Source organism: Henckelia pumila, chromosome 1 (assembly GCF_033568475.1).
Source record: "Henckelia pumila isolate YLH828 chromosome 1, ASM3356847v2, whole genome shotgun sequence".
Lineage (NCBI taxonomy): Eukaryota > Viridiplantae > Streptophyta > Magnoliopsida > Lamiales > Gesneriaceae > Henckelia > Henckelia pumila.
The window spans coordinates 156,668,972-156,689,466 of record NC_133120.1 but is presented as its reverse complement, the minus strand read 5'-3'; the positions used below and the strand labels follow the sequence as shown (position 1 = coordinate 156,689,466).

Genomic DNA, 20,495 nt, shown 5'->3' with positions numbered 1-20,495 from the left:
GATTTAGCAAATGCATTACATGACATGAGTAATGAGTATCAACGACTGTACTTAGCATTTGAGGAAGTTAAGGCCAAGCAAAATAATCTGTCGGACTGCTCAACTGAACCCAATTCGGAAACATCAGTTGAGAAAATCAGTCTAGAATCAGAGATTGCCAAGCTTAAGACTGAAAATAATAAGCTACAAGTTGAAAGTCAGCGGTTAAGATCAGAAAATTTAAGACTGACTGAGCTGACCACCACCTGGAATAAGTCATCAACATTTTTAACTGAGATGCAAGAGTCACAAAAATCTTTTGGAGACAAGACAGGTCTCGGATTTAGTGACAAGGACTGCAAACAAGCTGAGCCAATTACTCAATCCTGTCTGGACAAGAACACTTCAAATTATGTGAAATTTGTCAAGTCCAGCATGATATATGAAAATATAGAACCTGATAATCATGTCAGTTCACCTATATCTCAACCAAAAACTCTTTACAATCGAGGATTGGGATATGTGGAACCAGAGAGTTCTAACTCAAGCCGGATCAAAAATAGACCAGTTCGTTCTGGATATGGTCAAGCAAGACAAGACTCTATGAAGGTACAACATAGACCACCCTATTTCAAAAATAGATCCGTTCGAAAGAGATATTGGAGGCCTAACTTGTACAATCAATCTAGACAAACATATCCAATGCACAAACGACACAATGTATATCATATTTATCATTCACATACATATCACCAGCACACACGACACAATATACAAACTTTATGGGACACTTTCAATGATCGACCTGTTAGATTAATCAAAACTTCGGTTCCTAAAGGACTAATCCATCGAGGACCCACATAAGATATGGGTACCATAGCATATTTTTATTTGTATTTGCAGGTGACAAGTACTGAGAATAATTGAGAAAGGAATTACAGTACAACAAATTTCAGAAATTTATTAAGGATGTTAGAGACAACTATATCCAATCTTCACCGTTCATAATAAAATTTTAAGATGTTTTAAAGCTGCTGTTCAAATTTTATCTTGATCCGACGGCTAGATTGTGAGATATGATTTTTTTGAAAATTATCGCTCAGCAGAACAAGAAAGTAGCGCCTCTGGATAGCGCGATAGCGCCCCTCAATAGCGCGATAGCGCTACTAGCGCCCCTTAGAAGCGCGATAGCGCTCCTAGCGCTCCTTGGAAGCGCAATAGAGCTTCAGTAGCGCTCCCCCAAAGCGCGATAGCGCTGTTGCTATGAAGAGCATGCGAGCCCGCACCAGTCTTGGAGACTAGATGAAGAACTGTGAAAAATAAAAGATCGATGGGATTTTATTTACATATAAAAGAGATTTTGAAGAACACAAGAATACACCACACAACCCAAAATTTGGAGAGAAACGCAACAGTTTGAGGGGGAATGAAGATTCTCTCTGGCATCTTAATTAAAAAAGAAAGCAGATCAGTCGAGAAGAAGAAAGAAGATCACTACAAGAAAAACGCTAAAAGACAACAGATTTTATCCGTTGTCGTAGGGGGTCTAAAACCGTTGTAATTGATGGTGTTGTCAAAACTGTGCACCTATGACAACAGATAAAATCCGTTGTCGTATCCCTCAAAGACAACGGATTTGTGTCTACGACAACGGATAAAATCCGTTGTCGTTGCCCTCAAAGACAACGGATTTTATCCGTTGTCTTTGAGAAGAACGACAACGGATAAATCCGTTGTCGTAGGGGGACAGTTTTGACAACATCATCAGTTACAACGGTTTTAGACCCCCTACGACAACGGATTTTATCCGTTGTTGTTTTCTATATAAAAAACAAAAAAAATAAAATTTTTTATATAAATTCTAATATTATAAATAATCCAAAATTTAAAATTTCATAAATAAAATTTAATATACAATTTTTTTAGTATTACAAATCACTCAAAATTAAAATTCTAATTCAATACACACTGCAAATCGAAGTATCCGACGTCTTGCCTCATTACAGCCTTCAAACCTCTTGTTCTCAATCTCGAAGCTTTGTCTCTCCGCTGTTCTTGTCCAACAATATCCCTCTGCAAAAAAGAAAAAATAAAAAAGGGAATTAATTAACCATCTAAGTTGTTTGAATCACACACCAACTCACATGTCTCGAGTCATGAAATCCAAATCACACCTACCGAGAAAACAAGCAACCCATTGCGTGCAAGCCATGCAGCAAAGAGCCAATGAATTCTGAAACAACACAAATCCAAGAAAAAGACAAAAAAATTTGTCAGCTTAGCCACATATGTATTGAAAACCTAGAAACAATGAAACTAATTAACTTCACTGTAAAGAAGAATTTTTCCAAAGCCAAAAACTGCTGAGTTATCTTAATGTATTCAATATTCATGAATGTATCATGCACCTTTTACTTTGACATCTTTCAGAGCTTTTCTCCATAATGCATTGATTATATTTGCGAGTCTCAAATTTTCACTGATAACCTTCTAGCTATAGATCAATCCCTGTTTATATATATATATATATATATATATATATATATATATATAAAGCATCTTACGTTTTGAGTAAATGTTAACGACATGTAATAGTTCCAAGAATATTCCTCACGGGAACTATCCTTTCTCCTTTTGATTTCCATGTTCTCCTCCTAGCATTTTCATGAATATATATATATATATATATATATATATATATATATATATATATATATATCATCACAGATCAAGAAACAAGCCAAATCACATTAATTAATATAGTAAAATAATTTGTGGCTACGTCCAATTAACTACCTAGTTCTCTACTTACAATGCCATTTAATTTATCAAACAACGCTTTGACTGAAACATGTGGGCTACTCGCATTATTATCTACCACGTGAATCCAAGAATATGACATGAATTGAAGTTGACATTATTGGCCGGCCCTCTAAATATTTCACATCCATACAGTTAATTTACCTCCAAAGGACTCGTAAATCTCTCCAATTCTTGTCAATCTTTTCAAACAAATCAGAACTCTTATATCTTAAATAATAATCCAAAAAGTGACAACTACACTCCCGATTTAAATCAATGCAAGTAAGAATAACTATGGTAGCAGTAAAACCTTTGCAAAATTCGATGTCATGAAGAGGTAAATAAGTGTGTGTTCATACCACTAAGTGGGCTAAGGCAACAGGATTGTCAGTAAGGAATTTAACGGGTAGAGTCATGGCCGTGGGCACTGTCTCCTCTCCGGGAATCATCATCTCGATTATGTTCCCACCAATGAAGTCGAATGGTAGTCGATGCTGTTGTGTCTCTTCTGATTCTCCAAGCTCATGTATTAGAGCATCGATCACATCGACTGGAGGCTTCTCGTTTCCATCTGTTTTCTCCAGAGAAATTTTTCTCTTTTCTATAATTTTATTCACCATTTCTAGCAATCTCTTCTTGGCCTATTGCAAAAAGAAAGGATTTTTAACAACGCTGAAAAATATAGAGTTCTTTGATCATTAATTCCAGACCTAATCAAAGGATGGAGGCCGTTTTATGAAATTTTTTCCAACTTGTAGATGTATTCAAACCATAAATAGCCAACCTAAAAGTCAGATGATGTAAAAAATCAAATAACAATCAAGTGACAAATAAAGACAAAATAAAGAAAAAATCAATTGCTTACGATCAAGGCGGCTTTAACGATGAATGCTTTGATTGTGAATCTTCGTTTTCTCTCAGTCTCGTCCAATTTCTCCATCCAGTTTCAACCTGAAAGAGAGATAATTTGAAACTTAAAGGTCAAGAGAACAAAACTCAAGTAACTAATAATTATATATATACAAACTCGAAAATCGATGAAAAGGTGTGATAAGGGAAAAAGTAAAGTAAAAATATAAAAATTGATACACAATAGAAGATATAGAAGAAGTGCCGCAACCCCTATACGTTTGATAACTTCGATTTTCTAAAATTAACTTCCAACACCAGTCACATTCATGATTCCATTAATTACTTGCTACTCCGTATATCATATCCTTCTCCGTGGAAATTCGATTAAGATTACTGAAATAATGCGAAACTAGAAAAAGCATACCTCCTTTCTGATTTTGATGCGCAGAAGAGCAAAGAGACAGCGTAAAACCGAAACCCTTGCTGGGAGCAGAAGCGGAGCATGCGTCTCGAAGAATGAACCAAGCACAACTCTAACACCTCAAAATACAACCATCAAATACATTAACAACCAATATTACAAACCCAGACACCTCAAAATCAAGAATAACATTTAAGAAAGAAAGTTGACCAAAACATTGTTCTTCTACGCTCTGCTCTCTTCTTTCTTTTGCTTCTAGCTAGCTTCAAAGCACATAATTGAAACTCCATGAATTGCAAATTGAAGATAGATTCAGTTATTTTGTGTTCCTCGAGCTAGGAAAGAGATTAAATTCACCGTGTTAATTAAATATACATGATGATTTATTTGCAAAATTCAACGGATTAATATATTTAACAACGAGATCATGGTCAAATGATATATCAAGAAATAATTAAAACATTGAAACTAAATCTTTACCCTTTTCTATAAATAAACCCCCACCTCCCCAAAACTGAAAAAACACAACCAAATTAATTAATTAATTAAATTAAATATGGCACTACTACTTCATCAAAGGGTACTCTCGATAACCTTCACTATATTGATTCTTGTAGCCATGTTTTCCTCCGGCGATCTCACGGACTGTACAGACGTGACCAAGGATGCATATGACGTTTGTGATTTCTGCCTGGGTTCAATCGTAGCAGGAGAGTGTTGCATAGCGTTCAATGCAGCTTTTCAAGGCAAACCCTCCTAAAAAACAATTGAAGAAATAGCAAGGGACATGCAATAAAAATTGAAGCTAACCATTAAACAAAGTCGAACCGCTGAAAGGTTGAACCATGTTTTTCCGCTTAGCTCAGGTGACTGTAAAATGACAGCAAGAATTATCAAAGCTCCAACGGAGATCCAGGACATCAAGTAGGAATGTTATCTGCCTAGAACAGCTCTTGAATCTCCCAAGTTTGCCACATACAATTCACCACCTAAAATTGCACCAACAAGGCAACATGAACCCACCGAAGAAATCTGTGGATTCAGCGGCAATGATCGCTTAACTAATTTAGTAAAATCTTCTTTGGTCGCATTAAAATCCTTCTTTATTACCTCCGCTGATAATCCCCCTTGCTCTGCGGCAAATTCTACAGGACGGAGAGTAAAAATAAACAAACTTTGTTTCTAACTTATCATCTTGCACTGCAAAATTCTATCATAATAACTCGTTTTTTCGCACAACACGAACAAAAAAGAAGATAATTTCCCATAAAAACAATAAGAACCAAAAAATAATAATGAATAGAGACTCACAAAAAAGAACTCCAAAACCCAACTAACAAAATTAAATCATAGCCCCCAGAATCCCCTATTCAACAAAAACAAAATTGAGAGAAAAATAGTATACTGTGGAGATAAGGGAAGAGGTGGCGATTGACGAAGCGGGAAGCCTCAAGTCCACCGTGGCCGTCTTAAACTCCAACATAGGTGGCAGGCGGCGACGTAAAGACCTGGCTTTGATCCTCGAGGCTGGAATTGGCCTAAACCACAACTATGGAGAAGTCGCAGGAGGCGTAAGGCTTGAGGTCCATGTGCCACATCAAACTATCGGAGTTATAGGGGTTAATTTTCAAAATAATAATAATAATAATAATAATAATAATAATAATAATAATAATCAATTAAGAATGGGTGGCTCCGCTTTCTTTATTTGTTACCCAAAGCAGAGCTTGAATAGAATCTGCGAGCTTGTTAATGGCGTCCAACAAATTACTCATGCCTTGTCTTTTGATATCCACCTTCAATTCCTCGATTTGCAGTCTCCCAATGCGGCAGCGCCGGTGCTTCCTTCTCTGCCTCTCCCTCCTTCACATTTCTTCCTTCTTTTCGCCGCGGGCGAGTCTGTGTACTCACTCGTGTCCTCCGAATCTGGGTCATTTAATTATTATATATAAATGACAGAGGAGCCGCCGTCTGGAAATTTCTCGGGAGTGAGAGTGACCGAAAGCCCTGTATCAACCCCTAATCTGAAGTCGGACAGAGTGCTATGGAAGCTAGGGTTTGGTAATTAATGGTGAGAGTGATGAGGAAAGAAACGAGAGATCAAAAGCGAAGAAAGAAAGTGTGTTTCTCTTTAAGTTATAATACTTATTATAACATATTTTAAAAAAATTAAAAAAAAACGCTAATAGACAACGAATTTTAAAATCCGTTGTCGTAGGCCATAATCTGTTGTCGTATGACCATAAAAAAACGCTCATCGAAAACGAATTTTAAAATCTGTTGTCGTAGGCCATAAAAAAAAGCGCTAATAGACAACGCATTTTAAAATCCGTTGTCGTAGGTCATAATCTGTTGTCGTTCTTTAATAAAATAAGGCAAACGACAACGGATTTTAATAAATCCGTTGTGAAAGCTCATGAGACAACTATTTTTTCACAAAACTGTTGTCGTTTAGATGTTGTTGTACATCAAATTTGTTGTAGTGAGAACTGAAGAACTGAGCAAAGCAGATCAATAGACGCAAAAGGAGCCAGATCAACTTGAGGGTAACATATCAACTCAAAGATACAGAGCAAGAGATAAGAACCCAGATAAGTTGGAGCAGATCAGATCAGACGAAACATACCAGACCAGATCAAAGATCAACAAGACCAGATCAAAGTTCAATCAGATCAAACAAGATCAATCGAATCAGAAAAGATCAAAGTTCGAACCAGACCAGATCAAAGATCAACCAGACAAGATCAAAATTTGACCAAGAACAGATCAGTTGAGCTCCAGAAACAGTTAAAAAGGACCAGTTCAATATCACCAGAAAAGATCAGTCAACCAGATCAATCAATTCATCCAAGTGAACACTTCATTTGGAATCACCTTTTAAGGGGGAACAGATTCAAAGAAAGTGAGAGCAGATCAAAGAACGACTAAAAAGAACGACTAAAAAGGGAAAGATCATCAGTTGATGCGATTGTCAAAAAGAGGAAAAATGACAGATAAATTGCTTACTTTTATCAAACACCAAAAAAGGGGAAATTGTTAGGAATTCAAGATCTAAGTTTCGGTGTTTGAAAAATTACTTAAGTCATCAATTGAAGAAGCAGATCAATTGAAGAAGGAGATCAATTGAAGAAGCAGATCAATTGAAGAAGCAGAAGAAACAAAGAGCAGATCAATTGAAGATTAGCTCAACAACCAAGGAGCTTTTGTGCTAAAAGACAGGCATTAAATGAAGATTTGAACGTTACTAACAAAGAACCAGAAAGTCAAGATCTGAGAGCAAATTAAGGAGACATGTCAGACACCTTAACGGATACTTTCTGAAGGCTATAAATACAAGAGACAAGCAAGAAAAGAATGAGAGAGCTACAGAAAATGAAGAGAATACACGATTAGAAAGTTAAGAGCTTCAAAGAGCAATCAGATCAGACTAATCAAGCACACACTTAGCATCATATCAGATCAAGTGAGGATCATTTGTGCTGAGTTTATTCAGTTGTAAGATTGTATCAGATCAGTTGAGCATTCTGTAAAACACTATCTTTGTAACAAGAAACAGTCAAGGACTGTGTTCTTGAGTGAGCTAAGAGTTCTGAGATTAGGCAGCAGTGTAAGTCCAATCTTGGATCGAATCTGTGCAAATTGCTTGTATAAGATCAAAGTCTTTTAGAAGAGAGTGAATCCTTCCGAGGTGGAAGAAGGGGTGACGTAGGAGATTGAGCTCCGAACATCCAGAAACAAGTCATTGTGTTATTTCTCTTCTGCCCAACACGTTCACTCACTTCACAAATTCTACCAAGCCATTTGATTTGTGTTCAATCTGTTAATCAATCTCTTCCGCACTGATTTAAGTTGGTTGATTAACATAGACACACGAAAAAGACAAGAGTTCATTTACTAACCCATCTGAACTCCATATAACTAAGAAAGATATTTTCGATCCTAACATAATATTATGTTTATTTTGATGAATTAAATTAGATATAAAATTATAAATATCGATTTTATTTTTTTATTAATTTTAATTAATAACTATTATAAAGAAACTACAATATTTTAATAAAGCTATTATATGGATAAATAATAGTAAGTAAATATTTGATTGGATTTGATTAATGTTGGATTACTAAACGAATATGACTCAATCTCGTCAAGTAAACAAAGTTTAAAAAATATTTAAATTTTTTTGAGTTTACTAGCTATAATACTTTTATTATTCTATTACTAAAATTTATATTGGATTAAATAAATTTGTTAAAATTTATAACCTTTTAAAATTCTTTTCAGATAGTTCAAATGTGATTTACTTTAATTTTTTTATACTTGTATCTTTTTAAAGTGTCTTTTATGTTTTTCCTTCTACTTCTCCTCAATTGTGTACTATACTAACTTGAGTGTTATTTTTTTATTACGTAATTTTCTAAGGGTTAATATTTTCATTACTTTTCTAATAGTTAATCCTAATAGTAATTGAAAATTAATTTTACAGATAAAAAAACGTTCAATTGGACATCTAATCTTAAATTATATATAAGTTTTATTATTTATTATTTTGTCGTGAGTCGTGATTATTTTAAAAATTATTATTTTATTACAATAAAAAATTAAATTAAAAAACCAAAAATATCGTACATTAGTTATTTAATTTTCATAGTTATATTTGATATTTTTCAAAATCATTAAATTATTAAATTATGAAACCAAAGTTAAAAATGAAAATATTAGTTGAACTTATTGATTTGTTAACAAGTATTTCTCCAATAATATTATATTAATCTCAATAATTTTATCATATAATTAAATAACAAAATCATTATTGAAATAAGTTATGCAATAATTTATTCGTTCTATCAAAATTATTAAAAATTAAACATGAAATTTTGTATTCGTATATATTATTTACAATAATAAGAATATTTTGTCTTTGAACGGCTAAATAATATGCAAGATGATCGTTGTAAAAAATTGTAACACCACGTGGCTCTGATAGTTTCTTATAACAGTACATGCGGTGAGTGTTAGAGAATCTGACTAGGGATGACAATGGGGCGGGTTTGGTCGAACCTGAGACCCGCCCCGCAAAGGAAAATCCGGACCCGGACCCACCCCACCCCGCCCCGCATCAAAACCCGGCGGGTCCAACCTGGGTTGGACCCGTGGACCCGTTTTATATTTAATTAAACACTTTAATATATTATTAATAATATTTATAATTAAATAAACATGTATATATATTAGATGAAATATATATATATATATATATATATATATATATATATATATACATAATATATTGTGTGTGTGTGTATATATATACCATGCATATCTATTACTATATAATAAAGCAAGAGGATAGTATAATAACTACTTTTGGTATATTTATGTGAACTTCCATATTTACTCTTATTAACTATGTTGAATCCGATATTTTGGTGATAACAAACAACAACTCATTGTATAGGAATGTGCTGCCAACCATTGTATTTCAGGAACCTACTACAACTTCTACCGAAAGCTTGTCAACCGCCTTTGCTCTCGACCGGCTGAAGTCACAAGCCTATCAACTGGCTATCAAGACCAGCAGAGGATAAATCTATCTACCGGAAGCTTGTCAACCGCCTTTGCTCTCGACCGGCTGAAGTCACAAGCCTATCAACTGGCTATCAAGACCAGCAGAGGATAAATCTATCTACCGGAAGCTTGTCAACCGCCTTTGCTCTCGACCGGCTGAAGTCACAAGCCTATCAACTGGCTATCAAGACCAGCAGAGGATAAATCTATCTACCGGAAGCTTGTCAACCGCCTTTATCTCTCGACCGGTTGAAGTCACAAGCTTATCGACTGGTTATTCAAACCAGCAGAGGACAAATATCTCTACCGGTAGAATGCCAACTGCCTATCTAGATATCTCGAGACAAGTACCTATGACAAGATGTTCTTTGCAGGATCTTTTATTAAAAGCAGAACCGGCGTTTCAGAAGATTTGTTGACTCCTGCAAATCAAGACAACAGGTTGTACCAAAATGGCAAAAACACAGAATGACTGCAGATAAAGCATTCGACCGTTTATTCCAGTTTTGGACCCTGGAAGTTGTCTGCAGTGTACGATCCTCATGCAGAATCATCAATGCATTTATGAGCATTAAATGTGCATTCAATGCAGCATCAGAACGTTCAAAATAAAGACGTTGATGATTGACCTATATAAAGGGAAGATTGCTCAAACAACAACAAGTGATACGAGACAACGAAGAGAGACAAGCAACTCAGAAAAATTTCAATCACTTGACTAATATCAGAAGTCCTCATCTGATATACTTGAGCACACTTACAAGATCAATCATCTACTGCTCAAATAAACCCTCGCCTACAGTTCACATATCTGATCGTCAAGGATCATCCTAGGGTTTTCAAGCCTCTCGACCGCTCTGCAGTCTGAGAAGCTCAACTCAACTATACTCAGTGTTGAAGAGACTTGAAGCTGCTCTGAAAGCTTCCACCAGTCTGATAAGAACTGAGAATCTTATCTGTGTAAATCTAGGAGTTTCGGATTAGGCATTGGATAAGTCCTAAGTCTGAAGTGGGTGTATTACAAGACGTTGTAATAACCAAAGTCTTCTAGTGAATTCCTTCCTAAGTGGAAGAAGGGGAGACGTAGAAGGATTAAGCCTTCGAACTTCCATAAAATCGTGCTTTAGCATTTACTGCCACTTATCTCACATCCTGCTCATACATTGCATTATAAACTTTGCATCACTAAAACCTCTGAACTATTTCCGCACTATTTAAGTTGTTCAAAACGTTTTAGAAGTTGAGAAAACTGATTAAGTGAACTAAACTTCACTTGATCATTTTAAAGAAGTAGAAGAAAAGTTTCAGAGTGTATTCACCCCCCCCCCTCTACCCTCTGAACCGATCCCAACAAGTGGTATCAAAGCGGGTTCCTTTCTCAACTGCTGATCTGAAGTTTTCAAATCATGACTTCTTTCAACAGAATTCCTATGTTTTCTAAAGAAGAGTATGATGATTGGAAAATTCGCATGCAGGCACATCTTGCAGCACAGGATGATGACATGCTATATGTCATAACAGACGGTCCTATCAAAATTATGAAGGTCAACCCAGCTCTAGCCGATGGTGCAGGACAAATGATTGAGAAACCAAGAGCTGAGTGGACCACTGAGGACAAAAAGAAGGCCAATCTTGACAATGTGGCCCGGGACATCCTATACAAAACACTGGACAAGAATATGTTCAGCAAAATCAAGTCATGTTCCACAGCAAAGGAGATTTGGGAGAAGCTCACTCAGCTGTGTGAAGGGAATGACCAGACAAAGGAAAACAAGCTCACTCTGGCCATTCAAAAATATGACAACGCCAAAATGAAGCCAGGGGAAACCATGGCTGAATTTGATGAACGGTTCAGTAGTATCATCTGTGATCTTACTGCTTTAGGTAAAACTTATACTAACCGAGAAATTGCTGTGAAGGTTATGAGAGCTCTGCCCAAAGAATGGGAGATCAAGACAGTGGCCATGAGAGAGTCAAAAGACTTGAGCAAGGTTGAACTGCATAATCTCTTTGCTGATCTCAAAGCCTACGAGTTCGAGCTCAACATGAGAACAGAAGATGAACCATCCACATCTCAACCAACCAAGGCCTTAACCTCAACCGTGATACGTCCACCGGTCGAGGAACCTCCAAAGAGATCAGCTGAACAAATCAGCAATGAAGCCATGACACTCTTTGTCAAGAAATTTGGTAAATTTATGCGTAAAAACAATTCTAAATTTAAAAATTATCATAAATCGGACCATACAAACGATGGTCCTACTTGTTTTAACTGTGGAAAGCCAGGCCATTTCATTGCAGACTGCACCAAGCCTAAGAACAATGATCAGAAGCAATTCTCCGAAAGAAGAAGGGGTAAGGAGGATAAAAGGACGTTTAGAAAAGGAAAAGACCAAAGGGTTCTAGTAGCAGATGAAAGCAAAAGCAAGTGGGCTGAGTCTGACTCTGACAACTCCAATACCGGAAGCTCTTCAGATGACAGCGATGATGAAAAAGTGGAATGCCTTATGGCCGACATCGAAGAAGAAGCTGAGGAGGTATTTGACTTTGGCTCACCTGAATTTACTCACAGTGATTTAGTTACTGCTTTACACGAAATGGCTAATGAATACAAAGCATTATCCAAGGAGTTCGAGGAAGTAAAGGCAGAAAGAGCTAATCTAAAAGATAAGTCAAGCAAATCAAGCTGCATGCAGCAAAAAGAGCTTGATGGTCTTAAGGTCAAGCTAAGTCTGCTGGCTACTGAGAACGACACCTTGAAAAGAGTATTCCAAGCTACCTTGATTGAAAATAAAAAACTACTTGAAACCATTAAGGCTTGGAATAAATCTTCGGTAACCATTGACAAGATTCAAGAAATCCAAAGACCGGTACATGATAAAACCGGTCTAGGGTTTGGAACAAATGAACAGTCTATGGAATCCTGTATTCAGTCAAGCCTGGACAAAGGCAATCTTAACAAAATAAGATTTGTCAGGTCCAGCACGATATATGAACACGATGAGTGCAGCTTTGACAAAAATCAGAAAGTATCGAACGAACGAAGCTCTAAGCATAAAGGGCTGGGATATGTGGATCCCCAGACCTCTAATCAAAGAGGAACTTGGATCAAACCAAAACCTAATGAAAGAAGAAAGGAAAACCAATCTAATTTCAAAAGGCCATGGAATGAGTCTAACTACTCTAAGAAAATATGGTCAAAGGAGAAGCCTTACCAGTACTTTAATTGCAGGCCAGTTCAAAAGAGGTACATGCTAACTGATGAAAATAAAAAAGGCAAGCAGCACACAGCAATCTCACAAGCACACACATTTACTGCCTATCAACCGCACAGATTTCTGGACACACACACGGGCAAACCTGTAAGGGTGTTCCAGGTGTGGGTCCCGAAAGGGCTAATCCGACCTGGACCCTACTAGATATGGGTACCAAAAGTTCTTCACTCTTTGCAGGTACTAAAAGTCCAAACGGGCGAGAAAACCACTTCTATCAAGGACACTACCTGGTATTTAGATAGCGGTTGCTCACGACACATGACAGGGAATCTAGAACTTCTAACAGAAGTGGTGTTGTGCAAAGGACCAAAGATCAGCTTTGGAGACAACTCCAAAGGTAAAACCGTGGGTAAGGGTAAGATCATCCATGGTAACATCATTATTAAAGATGTGTTACTTGTTGACAAACTATGCTATAATTTGATAAGTATTAGTCAACTATGTGACAATGATCATTCGGTCGAGTTTCACAAACACACTTGCCTCATAAAAAATGACAAAGGTGAGACTCTTATGACCGGTGTACGAGACCTAAACACCTACAAGGTAAACTGGTCTTGCTCACATATTTCTTCACCCACTTGTCTTACTGCTCATCATGATAAACATTGGTTGTGGCATAAGCGGTTAAATCATCTAAATTTTAAGTCCATTTTTAACTTGAGGAAGCATGATTTGGTTTCTGGTCTGCCCGAAGGAGATTTTATAAAAGACAAAGTTTGTCCTGCTTGTCAACTAGGAAAGCAGGTGAGAGCAACTTTTAAAAATAAAGGGTGTATGTCTTCTTCCAAATGTTTAGACTTACTTCACATGGACCTATTTGGTCCTATACCAGTAAGAAGCATAGGGGGAATGAGATATGCTCTTGTTGTTATAGATGACTTTTCTCGATTTACTTGGGTCATCTTTCTCTCCTCAAAAGATCAAACCGCACCTCACCTGATTAAGCTTTTTAAACGCTTGCAAAATGAACAATCTACTGTGATAGATAGAATCAGGAGTGATAGAGGGACTGAATTTTTAAACACCACTCTTATGACTTATCTAGATGATCAGGGAATCAAGCATGAGTTGTCAGCTGCTAGATCCCCACAGCAAAATGGGGTGGCTGAAAGAAGGAACCGTACTTTAAAAGAAGCAGCCAGAACTATGATTGCTGATTCAAATGTTTCTCAAAGACTTTGGGCAGAAGCAGTTAACACAGCTTGCTATACTCAAAACAGATCTATGATTAATAAACGATTTAACAAAACTCCATATGAGATCTGGAATGGCACAAAACCTGACATTTCTTATTTCAAAATTTTTGGGTGCAAATGCTTTATCCACAACAATGGCAAAAACCATTTGACAGCCTTCGATGCCAAAGCAGACGAAGGAACTTTTATTGGTTACTCAGCCGTTAGCAGAGCTTATCGAGTGTTCAATCAAAGATCACTAACGGTCGAGGAAACCATTCATGTTGTTTTTGATGAATCTACTCTATGTACAGAACAAACTCAAGGGAGCATAAATGATCTGAGTCACAGACTGGAAAACACAAATCTACAGGAAGAGAATGACAGTGATCTATATCCTCCAAAGAAGGATGATCCAGTTCCCTCTACCGGGTGTGATCAAACAAGGCCAGAAGTGGATCCACCGGTTGATAACAATCCTCCAGCCAATGATGATCCAGTAAACGAGGACGTTCATCAACCAATTGATGACAACCCTTTAGGGAATTATTTTAGGTGGAACAAAGATCATCCACCTGGGTTGGTCATAGGTGACCCTTCTGCTCCTCGAAAAACACGTGGTCAAATGATTAATGAATTCTTGCATGCAGCTTTCATATCTCAGGTAGAGCCCAAGAAAATAGATGAAGCTCTATCAGATGCCAGCTGGATTGAAGCTATGCAAGAAGAGTTGAATCAATTCACCCGCAACAATGTTTGGCATCTAGTTCCTCGACCGAAAAATCAAAATGTGATTGGAACTAGATGGGTGTTTCGTAACAAGCTCGATGAACATGGCACTGTTGTGCGTAACAAAGCTCGACTTGTTGCTCAAGGATTCAGACAAGAAGAAGGCATAGACTTTGAGGAATCTTTCGCGCCAGTTGCAAGACTAGAAGCAATCCGCATCTTTCTTGCTTATGCAGCCTTCAAGAATTTTAAAGTTTATCAAATGGATGTGAAGTCTGCATTCCTCAATGGTCTACTTCAAGAAGAGGTGTACGTTGAACAACCACCAGGTTTTGTCAATCCTACTCATCCTCAATATATCTATAAACTTGACAAAGCTCTCTATGGATTAAAACAAGCACCGCGTGCTTGGTATGACACTTTGCTAAAATTTTTACTGGAACATGATTTCCAAATTGGAACGGTCGATAAGACCCTGTTTAAATTTGTAAAAGGTGATCATGTGTTACTAGTACAAATTTATGTTGATGACATTATATTTGGGTCAACTAACCCCAAGTTGTGCTCAAAGTTCTCTAAACTGATGAAGGAGAAGTTTGAAATGAGCATGATGGGCGAGCTAAACTTCTTTCTTGGACTTCAAGTAAAGCAACTTGAAACTGGAATATTCATCAATCAGTCCAAGTATGCCAAGGAATTGGTAAAGAAGTTTGGAATGGAACAATGCTCAACTGTATCTACCCCCATGAGTACATCAATTAAGCTTGATAAAGATGAAGGGGGAATTCCGGTTGAGGTAACCATGTATCGAGGCCTTATTGGTTCACTGCTCTATTTGACTGCCAATCGACCGGATATCATGTATTCAGTTTGTTTATGTGCTAGATTTCAAGCCGCACCTAAGCAATCTCATTTCATTGCTACCAAACGAATACTTAAATATATTAAAGGAACTACTAATGTGGGTCTTTGGTATCCCAAAGATTCAAATCTTAATCTTATTGGCTATTCAGATGCAGATTATGCAGGTTGTAGAATTGATCGCAAAAGTACAAGTGGCACATGTCAATTCCTTGGAGATAGACTAATCTCGTGGTCAAGTAAGAAGCAGACATCAATTGCTACCTCGACCGCCGAAGCAGAATACCTTGCTGCTGGCAGCTGTTGTGCTCAAATACTCTGGATTCAACAGCAGCTTAATGATTATGGGATTCGGTCGAGTGAAGCTCCAATCTACTGTGACAATACAAGTGCCATAGCCATCACTCACAATCCAGTGATGAACTCTCGGACAAAGCACATTGATGTCAGGCATCACTTTATCCGAGATCATGTCTTAAAGAAGGAAATTAGGCTGGAATACATCTCTACCGATCAGCAAGCAGCAGACATATTCACCAAGCCTCTACCGGACGCTAAGTTTTCATATTTTCGAAATATTCTTGGCTTAGTAGATTTAAGTTAGTATGCATGTGTTTAGGGGGAATGATTGTCAATATGACATTAATAGATTAGCTGTTACGTTGCCATTAATATTGGCATATCATCCGCCTTTAACTAGTCTATGACAGGCTTCGTACTAGCAGCTTGGTGCTTTGAACCAAATGACATTAATTGGGCGCCGTGATTATGCTCTTCAAAACTTTTTGAATTTCAAAAATACTTTTCATGACATCACCCTATGGCCCATAGGTTCCTATATATACTTCTTTACACTCGTATATCAATTTTTCACCTTTGCTAAAAACTTTCATATTGTATTAAACGCTCCATCGAATTACTCTCAAGCTTTTGCTTACTCTTTGCTCGAGTTCTTATCTATAGATATCATGTCGATCCAGAAGACTTGCCTCGCCATCAACTTTGATTCCGTTGTTAAGGCAAACAACGCAGGAATAACTGAGGTCTTCACCATGCTTGAAGCCTCTGGACTGAGGAAATTTCTGGAATGCAGCGCCATCTGCGATTTGCCTGTTTTGAAGGAGTTCTTCGCAACCGCTCAAATCGAGCATGGGACTATCAAATGCTTGATCAAGACAGAGGTCTACTCCTTCAATCAGAAGTTCTTCGCCAGCACATTTGATCTGCCCTCCAGGGGTTTGACAAAATGCACGGATCTTCCAGATGGTAACTGCTCTTATTGGTTGAAGGAGTTCTCAACTACTGATGCTCCGATCAAAATGCCGGCCCAGAAGACATCTCTCAAAGCTCCATTCAGGCTACTGACTAATATCGTGGCCAAGAATCTTCTGGCCAAGGCTGGATCTTACGACAAGGTGACGCTGGAGAAATTTCAATACATGGCTTGTATTGCCTCCAAGATCAACATAAACTGGTCAGACATTCTGTTCAATATTCTATGTGAAATGATCAGGGGCAAAGGGCAATCCGAGGGATTTGCTTTGCAAATCTGCCACATCTTGGGCGTCCTTGGAGTGGACTTTTCCAAGACTGAGCCTCTGCATCCCACCAAATGGCTCAACAAGTCTACGATTCTCAAATTCCTGAACAAGAAAGAGACTGCGGTCGACACCTTGCCCTCAACCGCAAAGGTTATTGCTATCCCTCAACCGCTTTCAACGGTTTCGGTCGTGGCCAAACCAGTCCATACCAAAAAGTCTGCCAAGCGTCAACTGATCATCGAATCTGACTCTGAGGATGAATCACGTGAGAATGTTCCACTGATTCAAGCTTTCAGCAGGTCATCCCCTTCGGTCTCCAAAGCAGCTGTGTCATCCACGCCTGCAGGCGAGAAGAAGAGGCAGCACAAGAAGCTAAAGTCTCTTTCTGGACTTGCTCCTACCCTGCCAACGGTCGAGACTACTACCGTTGTTGCTTCTACTGCTCCTCGTCCTACAAAAGGTGTGATAATCCGAGAAGGTGCCTCATCAGCTCCTGAGGTCACTCTAGCTGATCCCAAAGACAAAGGGAAAGGTGTGATGATCTACACACCCAAGGCTCAACCAGCAGCTACGGTAGAACTCAATTTGATCATCTCTCACGTGCTCCGTACTGTCAAGCGTCATCTACAACGTTTTGACAGATGGCATCACTCCCGCACTCACTTGACACTCGCTCAAATATTTCCTAAATGGAAATCTCTAAACGTCATTGAGCAGAAGATGCTTCTATTTGCTGATACTGAAGACATCGTGGAGGCTCTGGGAAGAAGACATCTCATAGACTTGAAGCTTCGAGGAAGCCTGCTATCACTGCTAATTAATGAGCGTGTCAAGAATTTCAAATCCAAGAGTCCTACCGCTGCCGATGACTTTGTGATTTTGACTGGACTACAGGATAGTCTACGTCAAATCACTCAACTACTTCAGCACTTCCAAGCTCTCAACAATGTCAAAACACCAGCTTCAGCAGCCTGTTTGCAAGCTTATGTGCTGGAAGCACAAGTGATGATGAAAACCTTTCTCACTCAAGATCAGGGTGAAGAAGACGTCTATGCTCTTCCTTCTTCAGATGGGATTCTGACCGATCTCATCACTGCTGACCTCTTTCAATCATATGCTCTAAGATCGAGTGTAGCAGCATCTTCATCGGTCGACCCCTCCTCAACCGCAGTCCAAGTAGTTACTCCACCGGAAGCAGTTGTGATTGCTCGCTCCTCTCCCGTGACGACCGCTCACACTTCTCCCGGTCATTCACAAGATGTTTTAGAAGTGGCTGCACAAGAGATACCTGTCACCTCTGTGACAGAGGCTCCTTGCAGTAGTGAAGCAACAGTGCCCCCAACGGAGATATCAAGCACTATTGTATCACCTGCATCTCCAGAACAGCAAGTGACTGATGCTGATCCAGCACTTCAACCGTCTCCATCTACTGAAAAGTTTATGGAAGATCTCATTATGGATGAACCAAGTGCTGATCCTGGTACTCCACCAACCATATTGGCTGCAGTCGAAACTATTACATCTCCAACTGTACCATTATTGGAAGGTCCATCGGGTAGCTCTCCAGCAAGTTCACCCGAACCACATCATCGTGAGTCTAGCCCTGTTTCACCAAGAAATGACTCAGAAGGGCAAATGATTCAGACTGATGATTCTTTAATTGAAGCCATGGCCGCAGCTCTAGATCATACCTTGATAAATCGGCTTCATGAGCTCATGCAAACGGTTAGGTCCTTCTCTCAAGACATAACAAACTCATCCTTATCGGTCGATAATTCACGCCAGACGATGATTCGGCATTTCGAGACCGTGTCTCGAGACCTCGCTCGTCTGTCCACAGAGATCACTAATCATCATCGCACTCAAATCAACACGCTCTCTACCGTCTCCGAACAAGTTATCCGATCCGAAAATCGCCTTCATAAGCAGTTGAATGATCGGATGGACACTATGCAAGCCACTCTACTTGCTCAAATCGATGCAAAAATAGACACTATGCAAGCCTGCCTTGGCACTCAACTCACTGAGGTCATCCTTCGGCTTAACCAAGGTGATGCCAAAAAGGGGGAAGAAGAGCAACGTAGAGCAGCAGAGGCAAGAAGACGTGAAGAAGAGTCCAGAAGAAAAGAAGAAGCCGACAGAAGAAGAAGAGAAGGCGATAGGTCAGGAGGAGCCAGTTGGTTCAAAAGATGAACAACTTATCTCTTCTTTACTTATCGCAGCCGCATCTTTTTTTCTGTAGGTGTAATAAAAATGCTTATTGTACTTAATGAAATTCATTCTCTCAATGAAGTTCATTTTAATGCTTTCATATTGTTCTTGGAGCACTTAAGTTTTGTCATCACCAAAAAGGGGGAAATTGTTGAATCCGATATTTTGGTGATAACAAACAACAACTCATTGTATAGGAATGTGCTGCCAACCATTGTATTTCAGGAACCTACTACAACTTCTACCGAAAGCTTGTCAACCGCCTTTGCTCTCGACCGGCTGAAGTCACAAGCCTATCAACTGGCTATCAAGACCAGCAGAGGATAAATCTATCTACCGGAAGCTTGTCAACCGCCTTTGCTCTCGACCGGCTGAAGTCACAAGCCTATCAACTGGCTATCAAGACCAGCAGAGGATAAATCTATCTACCGGAAGCTTGTCAACCGCCTTTGCTCTCGACCGGCTGAAGTCACAAGCCTATCAACTGGCTATCAAGACCAGCAGAGGATAAATCTATCTACCGGAAGCTTGTCAACCGCCTTTATCTCTCGACCGGTTGAAGTCACAAGCTTATCGACTGGTTATTCAAACCAGCAGAGGACAAATATCTCTACCGGTAGAATGCCAACTGCCTATCTAGATATCTCGAGACAAGTACCTATGACAAGATGTTCTTTGCAGGATCTTTTATTAAAAGCAGAACCGGCGTTTCAGAAGATTTGTTGACTCCTGCAAATCAAGACAACAGGTTGTACCAAAATGGCAAAAACACAGAATGACTGCAGATAAAGCATTCGACCGTTTATTCCAGTTTTGGACCCTGGAAGTTGTCTGCAGTGTACGATCCTCATGCAGAATCATCAATGCATTTATGAGCATTAAATGTGCATTCAATGCAGCATCAGAACGTTCAAAATAAAGACGTTGATGATTGACCTATATAAAGGGAAGATTGCTCAAACAACAACAAGTGATACGAGACAACGAAGAGAGACAAGCAACTCAGAAAAATTTCAATCACTTGACTAATATCAGAAGTCCTCATCTGATATACTTGAGCACACTTACAAGATCAATC

General features: G+C 38.6%; 1 protein-coding gene across 13 annotated transcripts; it reads right to left on the bottom strand.

Annotated features, from left to right (window-relative positions):
* Nucleotides 1–1,853: 1,853 nt before the first annotated feature.
* On the bottom strand, nt 1,854–6,167 carry LOC140881024 (3-epi-6-deoxocathasterone 23-monooxygenase CYP90C1-like). Of its 13 annotated transcripts, XM_073286023.1 has the most exons (11): nt 5,460–6,167; nt 4,865–5,199; nt 4,649–4,745; nt 4,535–4,568; nt 4,265–4,389; nt 4,058–4,166; nt 3,647–3,732; nt 3,141–3,422; nt 2,544–2,633; nt 2,388–2,466; nt 1,854–2,052 (listed from the first exon to the last, which is right to left on the bottom strand). In XM_073286023.1, the coding sequence occupies exons 7-11, from the start codon at nt 3,719–3,721 to the stop codon at nt 1,925–1,927; spliced, it is 654 nt and encodes a 217-aa protein (XP_073142124.1). In that variant the 5' UTR covers nt 3,722–3,732; nt 4,058–4,166; nt 4,265–4,389; nt 4,535–4,568; nt 4,649–4,745; nt 4,865–5,199; nt 5,460–6,167; the 3' UTR covers nt 1,854–1,924. The 13 variants fall into 13 exon arrangements, with proteins under 13 accessions (XP_073142124.1, XP_073142173.1, XP_073142157.1 ...); XM_073286072.1 differs by lacking the exon at nt 4,535–4,568 and adding an exon at nt 3,492–3,565 and having other exon boundaries at nt 4,649–5,199; XM_073286056.1 differs by lacking the exon at nt 4,535–4,568 and adding an exon at nt 2,158–2,212 and having other exon boundaries at nt 4,649–5,199.
* Nucleotides 6,168–20,495: the final 14,328 nt, after the last annotated feature.

Coding starts and splice junctions, on each gene's coding strand:
- LOC140881024 (XM_073285978.1), bottom strand. CDS start 3,721: ATGGAGAAATTGGACGAGACTGAGAGAAAACGAAGATTCACAATCAAA. Junction 3,423..3,646: donor TCGTTAAAGCCGCCTTGATC/GTAAGCAATTGA, acceptor TTTTTGCAATAG/GCCAAGAAGAGATTGCTAGA. Junction 2,467..2,543: donor CGTTAACATTTACTCAAAAC/GTAAGATGCTTT, acceptor TATAGCTAGAAG/GTTATCAGTGAAAATTTGAG.